At 40.1% G+C, this 22,500-nt stretch overlaps 2 protein-coding genes across 2 annotated transcripts in view; both read left to right on the top strand.

Moving 5' to 3' along the window:
• The window catches only part of LOC138024427 (uncharacterized), a 308,112-nt gene that overhangs the window by 72,338 nt on the left and 213,274 nt on the right, over nt 1-22,500 (top strand). The gene's annotated exons all lie outside the window — the stretch shown is intronic.
• The window catches only part of LOC138024440 (uncharacterized), an 11,071-nt gene continuing 559 nt past the window's right edge, over nt 11,989-22,500 (top strand). Inside the window, exons 1-3 of the mRNA XM_068871646.1 lie at nt 11,989-12,009; nt 19,370-19,433; nt 22,145-22,500. The exon at nt 22,145-22,500 is cut by the window's right edge and continues 559 nt beyond it. Of these exons, the coding sequence (XP_068727747.1) occupies nt 19,427-19,433; nt 22,145-22,500 (363 nt within the window). The 5' untranslated portion in view covers nt 11,989-12,009; nt 19,370-19,426. The remainder of the gene's footprint in view (nt 12,010-19,369; nt 19,434-22,144) is intronic.

The following is a 22,500-nucleotide window of genomic DNA, read 5'->3' as shown; positions in this document are numbered from 1 at the left end:
AGATATTTCGTGAAACTACGTAGAAGTCAGGAAATCCTCTGGTTTACCATCATGATATGTTCTGTGGAATAATTCATCAGTGCCAGTCAAGAACAGCAGTGAACTGCAAACAAAGTAGAGAGGCCTTAATTACGAATCACAACTGTGATTGGCACTCACACCTGTGCCGTTAAAAGGCAATTTCCTTTCTCAGGCTTATCAATTGAACACTTTAAATCTGATGGACTTGTGCCTCCTAATGGCCAAGATAAAGTTCTTAAAAACGACGTAGTTCTTTTGACCATAAAATTGAACTTCCAATGTGACACGATAATTCTCAGAAGATGTTAATTCATCAAAGGCTGTAGTAGTAAATTATTTCTGTCAACTAAGATGAAATTTGTCTGCCCTCTGCTACATTCTGTGGCATCCGACAGTTCAAGTGGTTGCCCAGTTGCCAGATATTTTTTTAAGACACCCCAGAACTTCAACTGGATTGCTGATGTTCTCAGTCAAACAGCAGGATACCACTTTATCCTCAATTTCGTCAACAGACAAATTGTCAACCACTGGAACAGCTGCAATGGCATTGCTGAACAATGAAGTGCTTTCTAAAGCAAATGAATTTTCGGGCTGATCATCTGCTTGACTATCTTGCAGTGAAATGGTACTCTCTGGGATTCTTCCTGGGGAAAAGGTTGGCACACTTAAACTCTCATCATCATTTACATTCTCAGCAGGCTGTCCTTCTTTCACAGAGGTGCTACTTTCCGGAATTCTTCACGAGGTAAAGGCAGGAACACTCATGCTATCATCATCTGATTCAGAGCTAAGGAGGCCTTTCTTTGTTTTACACATGAAAACATGGTGTCTGAGGTCTTTTATCAGTATCTGTTTACTACAGATAATGCATTTTTCTTTAACTTGTGATTTGTTCTGCGGAAGGATGCTAACTGTGGACAGGTTCTTTTGTATTGGTCACAAGTACAGTAGATAGATAGTTTATTAATAACTGCAGACAGTACTGTTTCGGCCTTTTGGGCCTCATCAGTGCAGTGCTGATGCCCACGATGGAGGTTAAGCTATAAAGCCACCCCAGATGTCCCACGCATGTGGTACATCCAAACCATGCCAGAGTGCTCAAACTAGCGAGCAAATGAGAATGCGCAATTGCTTGCGGCAATGACTCATCCTAGTAGAGTGCTCAATTTGAACATGAGAGCAAAAGCTTTGTAATGTCAAAGAGCTATATCTAACTGCAGACAGTACTGTTTCGGCCTTCGGGGCCTTATCAATGGCGTGCTGATGTCTAGGATGGAGGTTATGCTATAAAGCCACCCCAAATGTCCCATGCATGTGGTACATCCAAGCCATGCCAGAGTGCTCAACAACCGATGTGCAACTAAAAGTTGAATTATACGATTATTTGCAAACAATTGAATATTGTACAAAAATTGAATATTGATAATTACAATAAAAAAGACTACAAGTAATTTAAAACAGCGAATAAGGACACTATAATGTCGTAAAAAAGGTTGTTGTTATTCATCGTGGTGAAGTACAACAATAATAAAGTATTCTCGTTTGTCTCACGATGTGGTCACTTGTGATGTAGATCGCGACGTTTCGACTGCATACCGCTAGTCTTCATTAGGCGATGAGGTCGACTAGTTACGCGTCACCTTTTAAATAGGATACTCCTCTGTGATTGGTTGGTCTTCAGCAGCTGTGATTGGTGCATTTCGATCCTCGCTGTTTCGGTGTGTCTTGTTTCATTGTTGAAACTGTTGCTCGTGTCCCTTTTTCTCGAATGACCGAGGCGCGGTAAATTTCATACGCTTAATTTGGCTCATTTGTGCCTCGTGAGCGGACCCAGAAACTCGCGGCTCTCGAACTCTCGTTTTATGGAGTCCAGCTTGCTGTCCATTACACTTATATTATATAAGAGTTTCTCCATCAACGATGATTGCTGTCTCGCGATTTCTTCCTATACTTTCAAATCCTTAACCGAATGGTAAGGCACTTGTAGTGTTGAAACTAATTAGAAAGCAGAGTATTTCGCAGCGAGGGAAATAAATGAAAGTAAGGTGTTATGGTATTCGCAAAACGTCGATGAATAATAATTTCCGCACTCGCAGTCAGCATAGAATGACCCGCATCGCAAAATCCTGCCGTTAAACAAGGACTGACGTGATCACCACCATAACAACCTTTAGCGAACTACTTCATCAATGAACAACACACAAACACCATAGCAACTCCTATCATTTAAGGCAAACCGTGAAAACAATAGTTTGCTGCTATTCTTTGAATCGCAGCAAACAATAATTTTAATTTTGTGAGTCGTCATCAGTTTTCTCTCTACTCAGGGGCACCCAACGTCAATTTTCGGAAAATATCTGTTCGGAAGACGATTTGAGATCTAGAATTTTCGGAGCATTTGTTGTAAAATTTCTTGCTTGCCTGCCTGTCCTAGGATTTTCGAACATCTAAAAATTGGTATAATTGCCCATTTTAAATGGATTTTTACTCTAAAAGGTGACCTAGAATTTTCGGGAACCTTTTTTCTGGCTCAAATTTTCGAAAAGGTAAGTTTTGATGCCTATAATTTTTGGATTTCTAGACTTTCAGCTAGGAAATCCGAACAGATGAAAAATTTTTGGGGGATAAAAATATGCCTATATCTACCGTCTAAATACTAAAATACGTTTAACAATGCTATGTTTAGTGGTGCCCCTGTCTACTGCCATACTCATGTGTTGTGCATGTTGTCTTCAAGACGGCCAATTCGACGTACCATTTTGTGATGGATGCCATTTTTCGGCAAACTGTGCGCGAAGAAATGAGACGTTCAGCTTCCATTGTGTCAGAAAGAGTGGCTTCTTCAGAAGTGGAATCGTCAGACTCGGCTACGACAGTGAATGACCTGAAGGACCTTCTCGTGCCGACTGTGGATACTGGATAGCCTGTCTGTCTGTCTCTGACTGTTGCTGTTGCTTTGGTGTTTGCTTCTGGTGGTCAGGTTCCTGGTGATCGTTACGGCTACGGAGTGACTGGACATCTGCCTTCAGATCTGCGATCACCTTTTACGCCTGAAGAAGTCTTCTCTCAGTGCATGTTCTTGGAGTATTGAGTCCGAAATCAAGAGAAAGTTGAAGGCCATGAGCGCGACGCTGGAAATGTTACCCTGGAGATCCCTTCGACAACTTACACTGACATTGCTGAGTTCTGCCCACCAAACTAAGTTTTCTTAGTTTGAAAACAAACGGCCCCTTTAGGAGCCACCAAATAAAAGAAAGTCTTGAACGAACATTAGGGCCGTTTATACGAGAGAAAATAAGCCGCGGTTTACTCTGGCCGCGGCTTACACAAGACGCGAACACCTCGTATAAATGGTACAAAATCTACGTTCACGGTTTTCTCAAGCCGTGGCTTATCCCGGCCTTGGAGTTTATACTCGTATAAATAGTGCCTTTCGCGTATTATGTACGCCGCGGCCAGAGTAAGCCGCGGCTTATTTTCTCTCGTATAAACGGCCCTAATGTTCGTTCAAGACTTTCTTTTATTTAGTGGCTCCTAAAGGGGCCGATTTGTACGTAAAGTTATCGTTTCTGGGTCATGTTTCTAATACTACGTGTTTCTTCTTTGGGAAACTGTCGGTTAGCTGTCGGTTAGCTGTCGGTAGCCTGTTGCTAACCTGTCGGTAATCTGTAGGCCGACAGTCGACCGACAGTTGGCCGACAGATTTTATCACAATTACCGGACCAACAATTTCATCGCGAACAGTGAATCGCCTATATATCGGGGCTACCGAATCGTGCCAGGAATCACGGTAGCAACAGCGCAAATAAAAAACGCAAAATTGTCAGGTGAGGTGGTGTCATTATGAGGAAAGGAAAAAAGAATTTATTACTGTTCGACGAAAGAACGGTGGTGGAAATCGCTTCATTCCATATACTGATGAAGAACCACTTAAGTTGGAAACCCTAACCGAGAAGGCGCATGCATTGTTCTTCCCTTGATAGCGAGAATAATTTTGCTGGTCGTATGCGAGAAATGAACTTGTGCATCTGTAACGCAAGGGGAGTGGCAATTTTCGATTTTCCCGATAAAGGAACTGTGAATTACCTGAAGAATCAAAGTGCCACTGTAGTTTCTCGTGGATATGTTTAAAATTTAAAATTGGCAGGCTGAAGTTTTCTTTATGCATTAGTCAGTGTCATATAACAGCTGTATAATTGTGTAACAGCACGGGGGGCTCTCATATGCAACTCGATACCCAAAATAATGCAGAGAATGTAAGGTGATCATGATCCCCTTTGCTGCAATTCAACACTGTAAAGTAAGTCTACCATTTCTCCAATAGGCATAAGATTACTCTTTAACACATTCTCTATAAAGAGCTGTACCATGTGTTCAAAGGTCGTAGGACAGATGACAGGGTAATTTTGAATAAGGTCGATTTTTGTTGCCAGGTCATATTGTTGGTGTCATCAGGTTAGGCAAGTAGAGCAGATCCATTCAGTATTTATTAACACTTTTTGTGCCAGTTATACATTCCTTCAACAAACTTTTCGAATATTTATCACTATATTTGATACTGTTACACTTAGGGCGCTTTCCATTTGACAGAACTGACCGGCCAAACCACGCATTTAGAAGGCCAACTTTACACCGCCCAGGGCCGTAGCCAGTATGAGGTAAACCGAGGCACTTGCCTTAGTCATTTTTTTGTGATTCTTTAAAATAAAGGATGATTTCCACTGTTGTCTTTAAAATGTACTTATCATTAACACCTAGAATACCTACGTAGAGAATTTAACCATGGACATTGCCTCAGTCATACTTTTTTTCTGGCTACAGCCCTGCCGCCTTCAAATCAACACTCTTCGAGGATGATACACAATCCTCCGGAAGAATGCGAGGGGTTATCATGCAAGTGTAATATAGAAGGGTAGAAATCCGCGACGGGGGACTAAATCCGTTAGGGGATTCAGTAACCCAGGGTCCAAATTCGCTAGGAGGGTGGCGCCGGTCCGTCGTTTCACTTTCTTTTGCGAAATCTACATCTATCGCCGAATAGACGTCATGTAGACCTACATCTATCGTGAGCTTTATGATCATATTTAGGCAGTGTATCAATTATAAATCCGGATTTTTTTAAACTCTTCTTCTCTAGGGTACTTTGCAAATATGGCCGCACAAAGTCAGTCATCACAACAAAATGTTTTTTTTCTCAAAAAGTGTTTTCAGTTAGGGGGAAAGAAATACATCATTTTAAAGCTACGAAAATAAGCTTTCCAAAAACATATAACTTCTTTACATAGAACTACAACATTTTATAAAGAGAAAGTTGAAAGAAAAATAACATTAAAATCAGTTACTTCACAAAATTTGGTCATTTCAACGTCAATTACGAATTTTTTAATGACCGCCAACAATGTTCCTCATTTGATCAGCTTTCTTGGACCAAAATTCGACCGAAAACTGATGAGGCACGAATATTTTTGGATTTTTAGGAATAATCGGATTAGCGATCAATGCGTAATGTGATAATGCGATAAAAGTGTCAAATTTGCGACCCGTTGCGAACGGCAACGGAAACGGTCGCATTACGAATAATTAACCTCTGTTTGCCAAAAACCACCCAAATAACCGATTTTTCGACGGAAAATTCATCCCAGAGGATAAAACTATTCACTGGACATGTAACAAAGGTAAATATGTTCGAGCGAAAGCGAATACAAGCGAATATTTTGAGGGAAAGCACAATTCTGTGAGATCAAAGGAACAAGCGCTCAAGACATGCAATTGTATCGCTAAGAAAATAATTTTACCTTTTCAGCGATTTTGACGCTTGAAATTCCATCCAATGAACCACAAAACCTTTTCTTTATCCTTTTCGAAGCCTGTAGTGTAAATTTTGCCTGAAAAACTTTAGTAAAACCGCTCCGCGATCGGTTGAAAATTTCCTCTTCGCATGGCTACCGGATGGCCACAAATCCCCTGAAGTAGAATGCCCGTTGTGCAAGCGTAATAAAAGCTACAAAGCCGAGATTTTCAGGGAAACTGGCACCATATCTCCCCAGTAAACACGCCAAATTTCAGAGCGATCGGTTAAAATTGCGGCATTTAACGAATCCTACCAAACCCGGTTCCTTGGGGAACCCGTTTGAGGCCCGCTTAGAGAAGAAGAGTTTAATCCTGACATAACAAGATCGAGCCCAGTTCCTTAACTTGAAATCAGTTCTCAAGATGGCTGCCGAAGGCTTCATGGCGCATTCTCTGTTACCTCTGTTTCCTTGAGGAGTCCTGAGCACTAGAGAGAATCGGAATACGTTTCGGATACGTGTGGATGGGCAAATTCGATTTGAATACGCTACGTGCGGATGGAAATATTTTTGAATCTGGAAACAAAAACTTACGTACGGATTCAAAAATATCCGGATACGTGTGGACGGAGCCTTAGTTGGAAGAGAAAACCGTTTTAGAAATTTATTGGTGTGTTTTTACCTCCATTTTAAAAATATTTTCAACACATGAATTCAAACCAAGATGTTAATTCATTAGCCGGCCAAGCTCCACGAACGAATTTCCACTCAAAACGCTGTCACAGCAACCGAGATTCGCGTTGACCTTGAAATTTCCTAAGATATTTCCCTGGTAGCACCGTTAACTCAAAAGAGAATCTCGCTGGCATAGAAACGCACTATGCAGTCAAAACATTAGTCAGTTTTGGACCCAGTCTGCAGTTTGCATTTTGTACCTAGTTTGCATTTTAAACCCAATCCTGCAGTCTGTAGTCTGCATTTTATACTGACCGGTAGGTTATCTTATTTCAAAGATCAAAGAAATAACGACGTCTCCTCCTCTAACACCAGGTAAATGCTCAAACCATTTTTCATGACACCTTTGATTACAACACGTAATCTTTAAACGTAGTACTACTTAACGTCTGGCATTTTTTCACTGTTTTGGATCAGTCGCTCTCTAAAATGCACATCCCAATTTCTTTTTGTTTAAGTTGTAGCGGCATCGCTTGAATTACGACGCATATGACAATAAACGCCATTCGCATACAAATAAGTGGTTGGGTATATCCTGCAGTTTAGATTTTCCCCTTTTCTACAAAGGTGAAATGGTGTGACATGAATGGACCTTGAATGATTGCTTCGAACATTTCACCTTAGTGCGCATATTTCCTCTTCGGTTTAGCCAGCGATATGTCAGTTCCTGCTCAGCAACAGCTTCGGAAACACGATAACTTTATGATGTTGTCCTTAACGCATTTAGCTCAATGTAAGATATTTATGACTTTCGATTTGCTGGCTGACTATCTCCAATTCTTCCAGCTATTAAAAACCAGTGATTTTCATTGTTTGGTTCTTCACTGGTCAACTTCTAACTTCAATTACTGAGGCGGTTTCTCAAAGCTTCTGTCCTTCGACTTCTTGGGGCCTTACCCAACGTAAAAGCAAAAAGCAAGGTGACACACGCTTTCACTGGCGACAAATGTCTGATTGGTCGACTCCTTGCCATGTGACTTCAATAGGGCTGCCATCGGGTATATTAAAATCAAATCTCCCTCGATAAAAAATTCTCTTTTTCAGGCCAGTAAAACCGACAAATGTTTTGACTGCATAGTGCATTTCTATGCCAGCGAGATTCTCCTTTGAGTCAACGGTGCTACCAGGGAAATATCTTAGGAAATTTCAAGGTCAACGTGAATCTCGGTTGCTGTGACAGTGTTTTGAGTGGAAACTCGTTTTTGGAGCTTGGCCGGCTAATGGATTAACATCTTGGTTTGAATTCATGTGTTGAAATATTTTAAAAATGGGGCAAAAATGACACCAATAAATTTCCAAACGGTTTTCTCTTCCGACTAAATAGTTACATACTGTTTTCGCGTGGGTCCGCATCCAACAGAAAATGCGAAGATTTCTGCTGTTTTCAAAATTAAGTTGTTCAAATTGCCATTCAAGAGATCCATAGAGGCAAATATATTAAGACTGACGAAAAAAAGAAATGCAAGAGGTCTCTGAAAGTTTAGAAATGTATTTCAGTTGTTCAAAAATAGTTCTAAGGTGAATTTAGCAGCAATATTAACCCATATCATACTTAACATGTCATTTCACCTCATATTGGGTACACTAGAAGGAAACCTTTTAGTTGCAATTACATTTTGCCATAGTCGTTCCAAGCAAAATGAAAATTGTTTGCTTTTCTCCAATGTATAGCCAAAGCAACAATATTCAAAGTTGAAAATTTTATTCGGGAATCCCGCTTCCAATTCAAGAAGGGAGGGTTTTACTGAATTAAAATACTACTACAGCTATAAATGACGCTTTGATCACGTTGTAGTGGGTTCATTCCCGACCTATTCTAAAGTTTTATAATCCACATCAAATTGAACGTATTTTCCTTTAATCGAGAAAAATCCGTGGAAAGGACGCCTTGCCTGAAAGTCTTTCTTCACTTAAAAAATGGTCTGAATTGTGAGGAAACGGTGGAACCGTTGATTCTCTTGGATTTTCCCGACATATATAAAATATATCGTCAGAAGCCTTTGTAATTTTGTTACTGAACACGGAGAGCGCTTTTTCTCATCGCTATTTTAAGGGCTGGCGTCAAGGTACATCCATTCCGTATTTATTAACACTTTTTGTGCCAGTTATACATTCCTCCAACAAACCTTGCGAATATTTATCACCATATTTGATACTGTTACACTTAGGGTGCTTTGCATTTGACAGAACTGACCGGCCACACGAGGCATTTGGAAGGACTAACTTTAGACCGCCTTCAAATTAACACTCTTTGAGGATTATACACAATCCTCCGGAAGAATGCGAGGGGTTATCATGCAAGTGTAATATGGAAGGGTCCAAATCCGCGAAGGGGGACTAAATCCGTTAGGGGATCTAGTCACCCGGGATCCAAATTCGCTAGGAGGGTGCGGCCGCTCCGTCTTTTCACATTCTCTTGCGAAATCTACATCTATCGCCGAATAGACGTCATGTAGACCTACATCTATCCAGAGCTTTATGAACATGAGCATCCGGATACGTTTCGGATTCGTGTGGACGGGCAAATTCGATTTGAATACGCTACGTGTGGATGGAATTGTTTTTGAATCTGGGAATAAAAAGTTACGGATTCAAAAATATCCAGATACGTGTGAACGGGGCCTTAGTTGGAAGAGAAAACCGTTTGGAAATTTATTGATGTGCTTTTTGCTCCATTTTAAAAATATTTTCAACACATGAATTCAAACCAAGATGTTAATCCATTAGCCGGCCAAGCTCCACGAACGAATTTCCACTCAAAACACTGTCACAGCAACCGAGTCGACTCGCGTTGACTTTGAAATTTCCTAAGATATTTCCCTGGTAGCACCGTTAACTCAAAAGAGAATCTCGCAGGCATAGAAACGCACTATGCAGTCAAAACATTAGTCAGTTTTGGACCCAGTCTGCAGTTTGCATTTTGTACCTACAATAGCTTGCATTTTAAACCCAATCTGCAATCTGGAACCTGCAGTCTGTAGTCTGTATTTTGTACTGACCGGTAGGTTATCTTATTTCAAAGATCAAAGAAATAACGACGTCTCCTCCTCTAACACCAGGTAAATGCTCAAACCATTTTTCATGACACCTTTGATTACAACACGTCATCTTTAAACGTAGTACTACTTAACGTCTGGCATTTTTTCACTGTTTTGGATCAGTCGCTCTCTATAATGCACATCCCAATTTGTTTTTGTTAAAGTTGTAGCGGCATCGCTTGAATTCCCATACAAATAAGTGGCTGGGTATATCCTGCAGTTTAGATTTTCCCCTTTTCTACAAAGGTGAAATAGTGTGACATGAATGGACCTTGAATGATTGCTTCGAACATTTCACCTTAGTGCGCATATTTCCTCTTCGGTTTAGCCAGCGATATGTCAGTTCCTGCTCAGCAACAGCTTCGGAAACACGATCACTTTATGATGCTGTCCTTAACGCATTTAGCTCAATGTAAGATATTTATGACTTTCGATTTGCTGGCTGACTATCTCCAATTCTTCCATCTATTAAAAACCAGTGATTTTCATTGTTTGGTTCTTCACTGGTCAACTTCTAACTTCAATTACTGAGGCGGTTTCTCGAAGCTTCTGTCCTTCGACTTCTTGGGGCCTTGCCCAACGTAAAAGCAAAAAGCAAGGTGACAAACGCTTTCACTGGCGACAAATGTCTGATTGGTCGACGCCTTGCCATGTGACTTCAATAGGGCTGCCATCGGGTATATTAAAATCAGATCTCCCTCGATAAAAAATTCTCTTTTTCAGGCCAGTAAAACCGACAAATGTTTTGACTGCATAGTGCATTTCTATGCCAGCGAGATTCTCCTTTGAGTCAACGGTGCTACCAGGGAAATATCTTAGGAAATTTCAAGGTCAACGTGAGTCTCGGTTGCTGTGACAGTGTTTTGAGTGGAAATTCGTTTTTGGAGCTTGGCCGGCTAATGGATTAACATCTTGGTTTGAATTCATGTGTTGAAATATTTTAAAAATGGGGCAAAAATGACACCAATAAATTTCCAAACGGTTTTCTCCTCCGACTAAATAGTTACATACTGTTTTCGCGTGGGTCCGCATTCAACAGAAAATGCGAAGATTTCTGCTGTATTTTCAAAATTAAGTTGTTCAAATTGCCATTCAAGAGATCCATAGAGGCAAATATATTAAGACTGACGAAAAAAAGCAATGCAAGAGGTCTCTGAAAGTTTAGAAATGCATTTCAGTTGGTCAAAAATAGTTCTAAAGTGAATTTAGCAGCAATATTAACCCATATCATACTTAATATGTCATTTCACCTCATGTTGGGTACACTAGAAGGAAAACGTTTAGTTGCAATTACATTTTGCCATAGTCGTTCCAAGCAAAATGAAAATTGTTTGCTTTTCTCCAATGTATAGCCAAAGCAACAATATTCAAAGTTGAAAATTTTATTCGGGAATCCCGCTTCCAATTCAAGAAGGGAGGGTTTTACTGAATTAAAATACTACTACAGCTAATAAATGACGCTTTGATCACGTTGTAGTGGGTTCATTCCCGACCTATTCTAAAGTTTTATAATCCACATCAAATTGAACGTATTTTCCTTTAATCGAGAAAAACCCGTGGAAAGGACGCCTTGCCTGAGAGTCTTTCTTCACTTAAAAAATATTCTGAATTGTCAGGAACGGTGGAACCGTTGATTCTCTTGGATTTTTCCGACATATATAATATATATCGTCAGAATCCTTTGTAATTGTGTTACTGGAACACGGAGAGTGCTTTTTCGCATCGCTATTTTAAGGGCTGGCGGCAAGGTACATCTTACTATTTTGTACCGTTCCTTTAATTATCAACTTAACGCTCTCAGATGATGACATGATACCGTGTAAGTTAACGCCTCAAACGATTTGCGATGATAGATTAAAGGAATACAATGGGAATGAAATGTTGCAAGGAACTGGGCATCCAGCTGAGAAAACAGAGTTTACTCCGGCTTCTCAGCTGGACCCAGGCCCCAGCCGTTTTTTCGTTGCTAAGAGCGCGTGCGGCTCGTTACTTATTCCTTGATTCGTCCCAGCAATTTACGTGAAATTTACCAACAGATATTCTGTAAATTTCTTTAAAATATTTCCATGTTATTTACATGTTTTTTTTCAAGTTAAACTCTTCCAAAGGATCCTGTAAATTCCAATTTCCAAATAAATTTACAGAATCAACAAGAGATTTAAGTATCATTTAAATTTTATTTACGAAACAAAAACATGTTAAATCATAAAATGTATTTTACAAAACATGTAAATTGTAATTTACAAGTTGTGAATTTAGATTTACATACGCCTGTACATTTTCAACGTTTCCAGTGATCCCCTTTGCTGAAATTCAACCCTGTAAAATAAGTCTACCATTTCTCCAATAGGCACAAGTTTCTTCTTTAACACATCCTCTATAAAGAGCTGTACCACGTGTTCAAAGTTCCTAGTACAGATGACAGGGTAATTTTGAATAAGGTCTGATTTTTGTTGCCAGGTCATATTGTTGATGTTATCAGGTTAGGCAAGTAGCAGATCCATCCAGTATATATCAACACGTTTTGTGCCAGTTATACATTCCTCCAACAAACCTTGCGAATATTTATCACTATATTTGACACTGTTACACTTAGGGCGCTTTGCATTTGACAGAACTGACTGGCCACACCAGGCACGTGGAAGGACTAACTTTACACCGCCTTCAAATCAACACTCTTTGAAGATGATATACAATCCTCGGAAGAATGCGAGGGGTTATCATGCAAGTGTTCCTTCAAATTGTTGCATTTTCTTTGCAAACTGATGGGTCTGGCCAGCCAGTTCTGACAAAAGGAAAGCGCCCTTAGAGACAGATGGTCTGAACCATAAGTGATCACAGCAAGTGCATATATATTCAGGGCCATGTGTTATCTTATCACAAAAAGACTGAATTACTTTTGGCATGGAATATCTAATAGAGTCTTGACCTTGACAAATTTCAGCTTGGTTTAGCCTTGAGCTCTGCATAGCTTTCCTTAAATGGTTCTGTGCTTTTCTGTTTAGTTCTCTGATATGTTCTGGATTGGAAACTTTACCCTTGTGAAATGTTTGCTTTTCATATTCCCTTGCTGCTTCAATATTTTCAGATCTTTTTTGGTGTTTTGCATTGTTTTTCTTTTCCCTGAACTCTTTATTTTGTCTCTTCCGTTTGATAGATTCTCTCATATAAGCTCTTTTTGCCACTGCTTTGTAGAAATTATTACTGACACTGAATAATTGTTGACATTGGTAACACTGCTGTTTTTATAACCTGAAATACTGTCATTATAATAATCTAACTGAACTGCTGAAACATAGTGTCTTTCATCTAGATGTCCAATGTTAATAACAGTAGTTCCCTGTTGTCCGCTTATAGGACTGATAACAGTTACTGGTGCCCACCCCTCAATGGATTCATTTATATGTATTGCAACATTTAATACATCGGAAACTGCTTGCACAATATGTGCATCACACCATGTATGTTAATGTCACAACACACCCACAATTGCTCTGTAATGGGTCCAATAAATTTTTGACGGTTGTTTCTGACATATTCGACGCCAGCAGCATGCACGTTCATGTGATAGGATGGATGATCATTGTATAACTGGTGGGCAACAGAAGAAAAGAAGCATGAACCATCTGAGGTACATTCTAGTGTCTTCAATCCTTTCTGAGCAAATCGAGCCTGCAACAGTGCTATAGAAGGATTTCTCAGTACTGCATGTGTACACGTTCCATGAGCAACAGGGCCTGGCCTGGGCCGGTAGGATGCGCAAGCGGATCCAAAACACATATGAACATACAAAGTAAAGAGGAGGCTCTTTATCTCACCACGAAAAAGCTGATTATCAGTGCCCAAAGCAATTCTTGGTTTCTTTCCAAGATCGCTGGAGAGTTGTTCCTTTTGGCGTCTCTTGCGACTCGCAGCTTCCCTTGCCTTCTTAAGACGTTTTTCATCTTCGGAGCCGGATGCAAGTTCGTCTGACTCGTACTCGGCTACGACCTGCCAGCCGTCTTTGCTTTTATCAGCGATTTTTGTCAGCTTCTGCAGCTTTCGAATACGTTGCCTGCCTTCTTGGGAAAGCTTCTTGATTTGCGACAAATTTGGCTCGATGCTTTCACTCTCGGTTTCAATACTTTCCAAAATGGTATCTAGTTCAGCCTTAAGCTCAAATTGTTTCTGGTTCCCTTTGAACTTTAGCTGCACAACTTCTTCATCTAACTTACTTCTTTGTTCAATTTGCTTTCCTTTGTCTTCTAATTTTTTCTCAAGAAAATCTTTGAACATGGTAAAGACTTGATCAACGGCTGCTGAGTTGCCTCCACTGTCACCTGAAGACGTTTGGCCTAGTTCAGCCGAAACGGACGAACCTTCGCTCTGTTTCTGGTCTTTGGGCATCACACGAATAAATGGGCTCAAAGCAGAAAGATGAATAAACTGTATGGAACCGCAAGCGTGAATGGTACTCAAGAGAGGGTATAAATACTAATAACTGGCCAATCCTGACATACATGTAAAACAGAATGCACAATAGTTGGTGCGGCAGGTGTGAAATGAAACGACCGCAACCAATTACTTGGAATACCAGCGGAAAATACATTAGCTTCGATGTCACTCTCCAAATGGAAGTCACCTTCCAAATGGAATTTATTAATCCCTCGTGAGCCTAGGGGATCGACAGAGACTGTCTTCTCGAGTCTTCTCACCATGTGTCTGTCGATTCCATATCGACATGTATTAAAGTCTTCGCGTTGGAGAGTGAAAGGCGGTGCACAATTAATTGCACCAATGTGTACTTGTTCTGAATCTTTTGCTTCACCTTCGAAGAACGCCGTTTCTTTAATTCTTCAGTTTCTTGCTTCTAAATGCAGCGGAAGGTGCTCAGATTAAACACTTCCGAAGAAAGCCACAAACAGCAATGACAGCGCACAACCTTGTAGCGAACAGTTGCTGTAGCGAACAGGAAGTCACAGCTGTGTTGTGATTATCCATCCTGATTGGCTAATTAGATCGAACTTCCGGTACGCAGGGGTGAGAAATTTGCATAAAGATCCCCACCAAAACTCGTGGATTTTTCCATGAGTAAAAATGGTCTTTACCCTTCCTCTACCTATTTTTTCCTTCCCACACAGCCCCGACATCTTTCAGGACATGAATTCGAAAGCAGTGAGGCTACCGTAGCAGAAAGCTTGTCAACATCTGAAGAATGGTCTTCCATAGCATTCTCGACAGTTGTAGGACCTACCTCCACAGTTTAATAGTGACAGGAAAGTGTGCAAAGTGTGTGGTTGTTCCTTTAAGAATGGTGAAACATGTCTTTGATGTGAGCAAAACCACGAATACCAGCAGAGTCTATTGAATGATTGTGCTAAAACAGCTACAGCCGAAGAATTGGATTTGGAAGAAGAAGAAACGGAAGGTGAGAACTTAGCCTCTCTATTATCTCTTGATGATATGAGAGAGCTGCGTGTGGCCCATTTTCAAGCTGCCATTGTTAGTGAAACTGTGCAAGACAGTGTTGCTACATCGGGTGTGTTATGTGAAGAGGGAAATTCTTCGACAAGCAACACAGTGGTAAGTGGGCTAGAACTATCCGCTCAAGATACTGTTACTCGATGTAGTGTTTTGCATGAAGAGGCAAACTCCTATCCAGGACCAGCGCGCCCTGTTCCAGAGTTAGAAGACCGTGGTGTAATATCAATAACAGTGCACCGTTCACTAATTTGCAGTGATATGATTGAGCATTTTAAAGACACGAGAATCATGAATTCGTCATCATTATTCACAGTCATCAATGACAGACGAGACAAAGAAGAAGGGGTTGGTGTTGGTGTAGAGAGAGAGGTGTATTCTTTGTTTTGGAAACAATTTGCCAACTCAATGACGATTGGAGAACGAGGAAGAGTTCCTTTCATAAGACATGATCACTTTATCAAGGAATGGGAAGCAGCTGCCAGAATACTTGTCAAAGGACACTAGTCAGTGTCATTTTTCCATTTGTTCTTATGCACTTATCAATTGAAACCCCGATTCCCCCCCCCCCCCACCACCCCGGGCCTATGTGGGGCAATGTGGGGGTTTTTTATGGTATTTGAAGGCATGGTTAGCCCGTGGGGGTGGGGGATTTCTCAGGATTTGATTAATTAGCATACTCATGGGAGTCGGGAAACAAGGTGGGGATTTGACTTGTGTCTAGTTTCCCCACGGTAATTTCTTCACGTGATCACTGGTATTGCTCGGATGTACATGCTTGGAAGTTATCTGGCTTTGAAAGGTAAGTTTCCTACTTGTTTTTGAAATGATTGTGTGTGAAAACCCCAGCTGCAAGTTTGAGTGGTTTCAATTTCAATGTATTGGCCTTCAAGAAGAAGAGGACTTGGTTGGGGAGTGGTTCTGCCCATCCTGTACTTTGGCTCCCTGGTGCATACCGGTATCCTCGATATACCACATCCATATCTTGGTCTGTTATCATATTTGTCTTTTTGCTTTAGTAAATTTGTCAATAAAGAAGTTGAAAATTCGAATAAAATATTAATAAAGTCAGTCAGGGAATTAAAAAGGTTTCCCCACCTGGGTGGGGGTTTTACCAGTCAATAAGCCCCAGTAGGGTGGGAGTTTGCTAAGATTTGTAATGATGAAAAGTCAAATCCCCACCTTGGCGCGGGGTGGGGGAGGGGGGAGGGTCGGGGTTTCAATTGATAAGTGCATTATCAAAAGCATTCATCTGCTACTTCTTGTTTGATGCTGAAGTTCCTAAAAGTGTCTTTTTGGAATCCTTCATGAAGTATTTGTCACTTGTGGAAGAAGACCTAGTAAAAGAGTCTCTAGAGAAAGATTGCCTCCCAGATGATAATGACAAGCTGCTTCAGTTTTTGGAGAGATTCAGTTGTATATCAGCAGTCAGTTCAGAGAATGAGGAAATTACTGATAGAAATTGCTAATCAAGAACTGATTCAGAAGCCTCGTGTTATGATTTCCACCTAGCAGCCTAGTGTTCAAGAGCTGAGGCAGTATCCACAGTTTCAGAGCACCTCTGGGATTCAAGGCCTCTATGATACATTAAAATCAACAATGAAGAAAGTGCTTGAAATATTAGCACCACAGCCAAACGAAGAGGCAGAGCAAGATTCCTTCAACTTTCTGCAGCGTTACGTAAGAGTCTTAGACAATACCAAGCTAATCCAGTTCTTGAGATTAACAACTGCATCAGATATCTTGACGACCAGCAAATTAGAAGCGGCCTTCACCAAACTCGACGGTGTGGGCTGTAGGCTCATTGGACACACATGTGGACCTGTCTTAGAGCTCCCTTCCACTTATGTCAATTTTGTTGAAGTGACTGAGCAGTTTAACAACATTTTGGACAAAGATACCTGGGAAATGGACATAATGTGAATGCTTTTCTGTGATAAACATTGCCGTGCCTTAAAGGTCTTTGTTTTGAAAATTTTCAGACAAGCTTGATTTTTTCTTTTTCTTTTCTTTTTTTTCTTTCTTTTTTTTCATATTTTGCTATTTTGAATAACACAAAAATAATGAAACTGACAGGAAATGTTTCAAACAGAAACGGAAGTCATACCTTGCATGTGTGTAATTCCATACCTAACAGTTGATCACACTCTATTGTGGGTGGTGGGTAGCTGCATCATTACTTTGCAGCTGGTAGTCAACAGAGACTGTTGAAGGAGAAAGCCACAGAGCATAGTTCTTTTAACATTTGTCTTTACCCATTGAACCTGAGTTTGTTGCAGGGCCGTAGCCAGTATGAGGCAAACCGAGGCACTTGCCTCAGTCATTTTTTCGTGATTCTTTAAAATAAAGTTTTATTTCAGTGTTGTTTTTAAAATGTTTATGACGACACTAAGTTTTCGTCCAATAGCTGAAGCCTCCATTATTACCAACAGAATGCTTTATTGGATATGCACATAACTTTAGATATATTAGCGCGCAAACAGTCTGCTCGCAAACTCTGAGAGAGCCATACCAAAGGTAAGTCTCATTTTGGTATCTACTCGAGTGTGGTTGTGTATTCCATCTGGTCCTTTCACCAAAATAACATGATAAGCGTGATGCGAAGTTTAGAACGTATTTGTGTTCTGTGCGTTTCGGAATACACCCATTCCTAGGAGGTCGTCTGTAGTCTCCTGAGCTTCTGTGTCAGGACTATAAAGTATTCGTTTAGTAAGAATTTATTCTGTAGCCGTGTTACCAGCACTGGTACAGTTTCCTTTGCATGCTAATGTTCGGGCATACCTTACGACGAACCTAATTAGGCTAATTATGATAGCGTTGGTCCTGAAGTACAAGAAGCGAGTAAAACGACATTTTCAGAGACTCTTCTAATCTTTCTTCGGTTATTAAGGCTAGGCTATTAATGATTTGACTTTAACGCGAATTGTCACAAATATTCCTTTTATCGAGAGAACAGGCTATTGCTTCTCTTATTTACAATAAAGGAGAGTTGAAATTTTTAACATAGCGCGCGCCCTGTGGATTTATATACTAAAACTCGATAGAAATAGAGAAAATCTTTTCTATTTCGTTACTATGCACGGCGCGGATGTCAAATGACATGACGTGTACAGTTTCATTATTGATGCAAAGTAATTGCACTGCGCGCGGCAGTGTGAACATCATTCTGAACAATCCAAACCCTAGTTCGGGTCTTTGAGTTTTACCACCAATCTAAGATGTTTACTAAAACTTGAATATTATGACTATTTTGACTTTGTTTGGCTTCATTTTCGCTATTAATTCGAAGAGGCGAAGTTTGCAGTTGACAAATTCAAAAACCAGATGACGCGTTTTTGTTAAACTGTCGCTCAACTGCGGCGTGTTTTTAACCAGGCGATATGGAATCCTTTGTATTCCTTCACTATGCATTGCAAGAACTTTCTAATCAATCATAAATAAAACATGTTTTAGTACCCAAGTTGTTGTCACTATGTTATAAAAGAATTGGTTCATGCTTTCAGCTGTGGGTATAACTGGACATACGCACGGCTAAAAGCATGAATCAATTCTTTAATCATGCGTAGAAAAATGAAAACTTCTGCATTTATCCCAAACACGTTCTTGAAAGTTAAATTATTCCTTTTAATTGAAAGCGTCGAAGAATGTGCTTAACTTTTGTTACTGCTAACGGCTATCAACCGCACCGAGAAGCAATCATAAAACTAATACAAAGAAGTTTTAAAACCAGTAATAGTGGTTTGTGAAGCCCTTGGCGGATTAGAGCGGTTTTCATATGAGTGTCGTAAAACCAAAACCGAAGTAATTACTTTGGCCTATGAAAAAGGACGGAGAAAATCCAGCAAACCAATCAAAAATCGAAGTAGTTACACGTAGCCGACACAAAGCGCGGGAAAATGTGCACGCGGAAGCCACGATTGGTTTTGGTTTCACTTCTGATTGATTGAAAAAATGTCGCGAGAACTTTGAACCAATCAACGAGTGAAGTAATGCAAAAGCAAAGTAATTCGCGAATTGCTTTCGACACTCAATTGAAAACCGCTCTATTCAACCAAACAACTGATTCCACGCCAACTCCTCGAGCGGTTAATCATGTGTCTGCTGTGGTGTCAGAGACGACATATACTATTACACTGAGCTTTCACGAAAGCAGATATAGTTCTTACTGACGAATGATCCGTGTTCTGCCCAATACTGGAAAGCATAGCAAGCCACTAAAAGCACCTGTCCAAGTCCGCCCCGACGGATTATGACTCTGGTATAGAAAACTATCAAACTTCCAACTCTTTTCATTTGTTCAGTCTCGTTATCTCCTTTAACTTATAGAGTGTTAGAAGACTGAAAAGAAGAATAGCAACCCACTCTAGACGTCCTCGATCCCGCATGGCAGGTACAATGATACTAAATGTCACTATAGATTATTATTGTTGCAAAGGCATGCAGTGCAGGTGTGCACAAAAAAGTTTATCTGCAGATACTCTTCTAATTTGGGTTAGGTACATACAGCGTATTATAAAGCTAGATGCAAGGCAGCTTCTGAATGAAGCAAGCATACCCTGGGATAGGCATAAGACTGCTTCAGTGTCATTTACACTGCAAAGGATATCATGTGCAGCGTGAAAGAATAAGGCTATCCACCTTGCGGGGAACTGATCCTATCGGTGCAGTCTAGTTAATTGTTCATTAGCATATTGAACTGATCAGTGTACCTTAGTGCCAACCGATTTTCAATGGCATGGGAAAATGGAATTCAAATTTCATTTTCCTTTCCCGTTTCCTTCCGCGCTATAAAAGATTCTATTTCCAAAACCCGGCTTTTTTCTTTGCCATAGAAAACGGAATTCGTTTTTCAATTATCCTCACTTGGAGGAAACGACGGAATTCGAATTCACTTAATTCGTTTTTCGTTTTTTATAGCACCAAAGCGGAGTTGAATTTTGCTTTTCTTTTTTCGTCTTCGTATGGTTTTGCAAAACGGATTTCAAACTCTCGTTTTACGTTTTTCCTTTTCGGCATAATGGCATTGAAACTGACGTTACCCTGAAATAACAGCCAATCACGATATGACAGATTCCCGCATAGTGAGTGAACTGATTGAGATCTTTGTGAACCTACTAATTTCCGAAAGTTGTTTCTGGACTGAGTTTTCAGGAATATTTGGTTGAATAGAAAGTGCTCATTGTAATGATATTATATGGCCACACAGAATACTTGTATTGAAGTTCTTTTATCCTGTTGTCAATCCAGTGTCTAGCTTTGCTTTGAGAAATGTATACTTTTAATGACAACGCAGTGCTCACACTTTAATCTGGACTTCAGTAATACTACATCGATAAGTGTTTAATCCACACTTTCACTCGGCCTCAAAGCTTCGGTCGGTTGGTTCCCAGATCTCTTGTGGGCGAAGCTGAATGCGAGATTTGGTCAAGTAGGAAAATTTTCTTTTTTTTGATTGGCTGCTCAATTTCACTCTTGTCCAATCCCTTCTTTGCACATTTGGGTGGTTTTCCGCGGCAAACTTGAATTTTTCAAATGTTACAAATATGGCGCTGTCAGGAGAACTTCCAACATTTGACAAAAAAAAAAAAAACTTGCACCATCTTTGGGATAACACAACAAATACCAATCGGAGATATTTTGTTTTTTTTTTTCGGATCATGGAATCGTAAAATTGCAGCGCTTGATAAGTGACTTTACAAAAGTGTGAGTACGGGAGGACGATTGTCTCCACAAGCACCTTTACGGAAACTGTAACAGAACTCTGTTAAGTCTGCGGGACAAGCAGGTTAGCTGCTTGCATTTCAAGCCAGATGTGCCACAATGCAGATAAATCTTGCAAAGGGAGGAGAGAGAGTCAAACGGATTCAGGGCTCTCAGAAATCAAGCCACCTTAATCCCTTAATACAGTTCTCTTCCATGGTGCTCGGTGTTAAGACAACTCGTAAGAACGATTCGGAAGACACTAACCGACCACAAGGATTTCCTAATTAATGATTTATTCTCAAAATGAAGATTAAAACAAAGATTTTACATCGACATTCCCAGCATATTTGAGGCGTAGCACAGACAATCTTAGAGCTTTGAAATTACAAAATGACACAAAATTACAAAGAAAAAAGGCTAATAAATGATAACAAAATAATAAACTTAATATGTGCCTGAAGGGTAGATCCTCGTCAGGTTATTCCAAAGTTGACAATCTTAATACTATAAATCTGTCCGAACTGACGGTAACTTTCCTTTCGCTGACCGCGTGTGTCGGGATAAAAAGAACACAAAAGATATAGAAAAACGTGATCTAACACCTAAACTATGACTGAAGTGTTAATCAAGAATGTCAATCATCAGTTCATAATCAGTGAAAGAAATCAAACTAAATTAAATATAGCACAATAAAGCTTAAGTCATTCACAACAACAACCAAAACATAATTTAAATGATCTTGTCCAAAGTATCGAAAGTAAGGACGTTAAGAGCCAACTTGAGAACCACTGCTTTCAAATATGGAGAACTTGACGACAGGACCGAAAATTCGAATTCTCTTCTGTTACGTCAAAAAGACCCTTCTGGTGTACTGTTTTCAGAAATAGGCTTCAAAGGTTCCCGCAGCAAGTTCAATTTTGGTGAAGTCTAGGGAAGTTCCAAATATTGCTTGATCAACCAGGATGGCCCATGGCATTTATGCAAAATTGAGCATTTTCAACAATCCAGTACAGAAAGAAGGGAACCTGCCTTGATTTTACATTAATAATTCACACAGTTCGTAATTTATGATTTGATCGCTTCTCTAAGCTAAGTATCATCTTGAAATAAATCCGTTTAGTCTACTTTTTAGCCGTTTCAAAAAATGCAACTATCACGATTAAATTTACCAACCAAATTTCAACTGGTTTGAAAATAATTAAAATAATGAATAAAAATAATAAAACAGTATTTGTAAATAAGCTTGCTGCCGATGTGACTTTATATTTTGGTCCCCTGCTTTGCTCAAGTTGGCCCCTTGTTCACTCTGTTACTGTTATCAAACGGGTAAAAGAAAAATCGTTTAGTCATTGCGCTTTCGTCGCATATTGTTTTAAACTTGTCTTGCATTCCTTTCAGCAACAACCAGACAAACCGTGAACGTCCCAGGAAGGGGTAAATTTGGCAAGACCTCTGCAGATCTGCCACCTCCCTCTCAACGGAATGGGAGCTCCTTCTGCCAAGAGTTGTTCGACGATAACACAAGTGTGGAAATCCGAAATGCTGTCTTAAAAACCAAGTTTTTCCAAGACATGGTTAAGGGAACTCTCGACCCAACATCCTATGGTGGTTACATGGTGCAAGATGCTGCCTACTGCTTCAATGCCGTGGAAGCATATGACTTTGCAGCTCAGCAGATGCAAGGAACAGACCCTAGATTTTCTTTGCTCTACAGGGTCCACTCGGAGAGCTACAAGAACTACAACCAAGATTTT

Source organism: Montipora capricornis, chromosome 11, assembly GCF_036669925.1.
Source record: "Montipora capricornis isolate CH-2021 chromosome 11, ASM3666992v2, whole genome shotgun sequence".
Taxonomy (NCBI): Eukaryota; Metazoa; Cnidaria; class Anthozoa; order Scleractinia; family Acroporidae; genus Montipora; species Montipora capricornis.
Note: the sequence above shows the minus strand (reverse complement) of the source record. Positions and strands in the feature narration are given on the sequence as shown.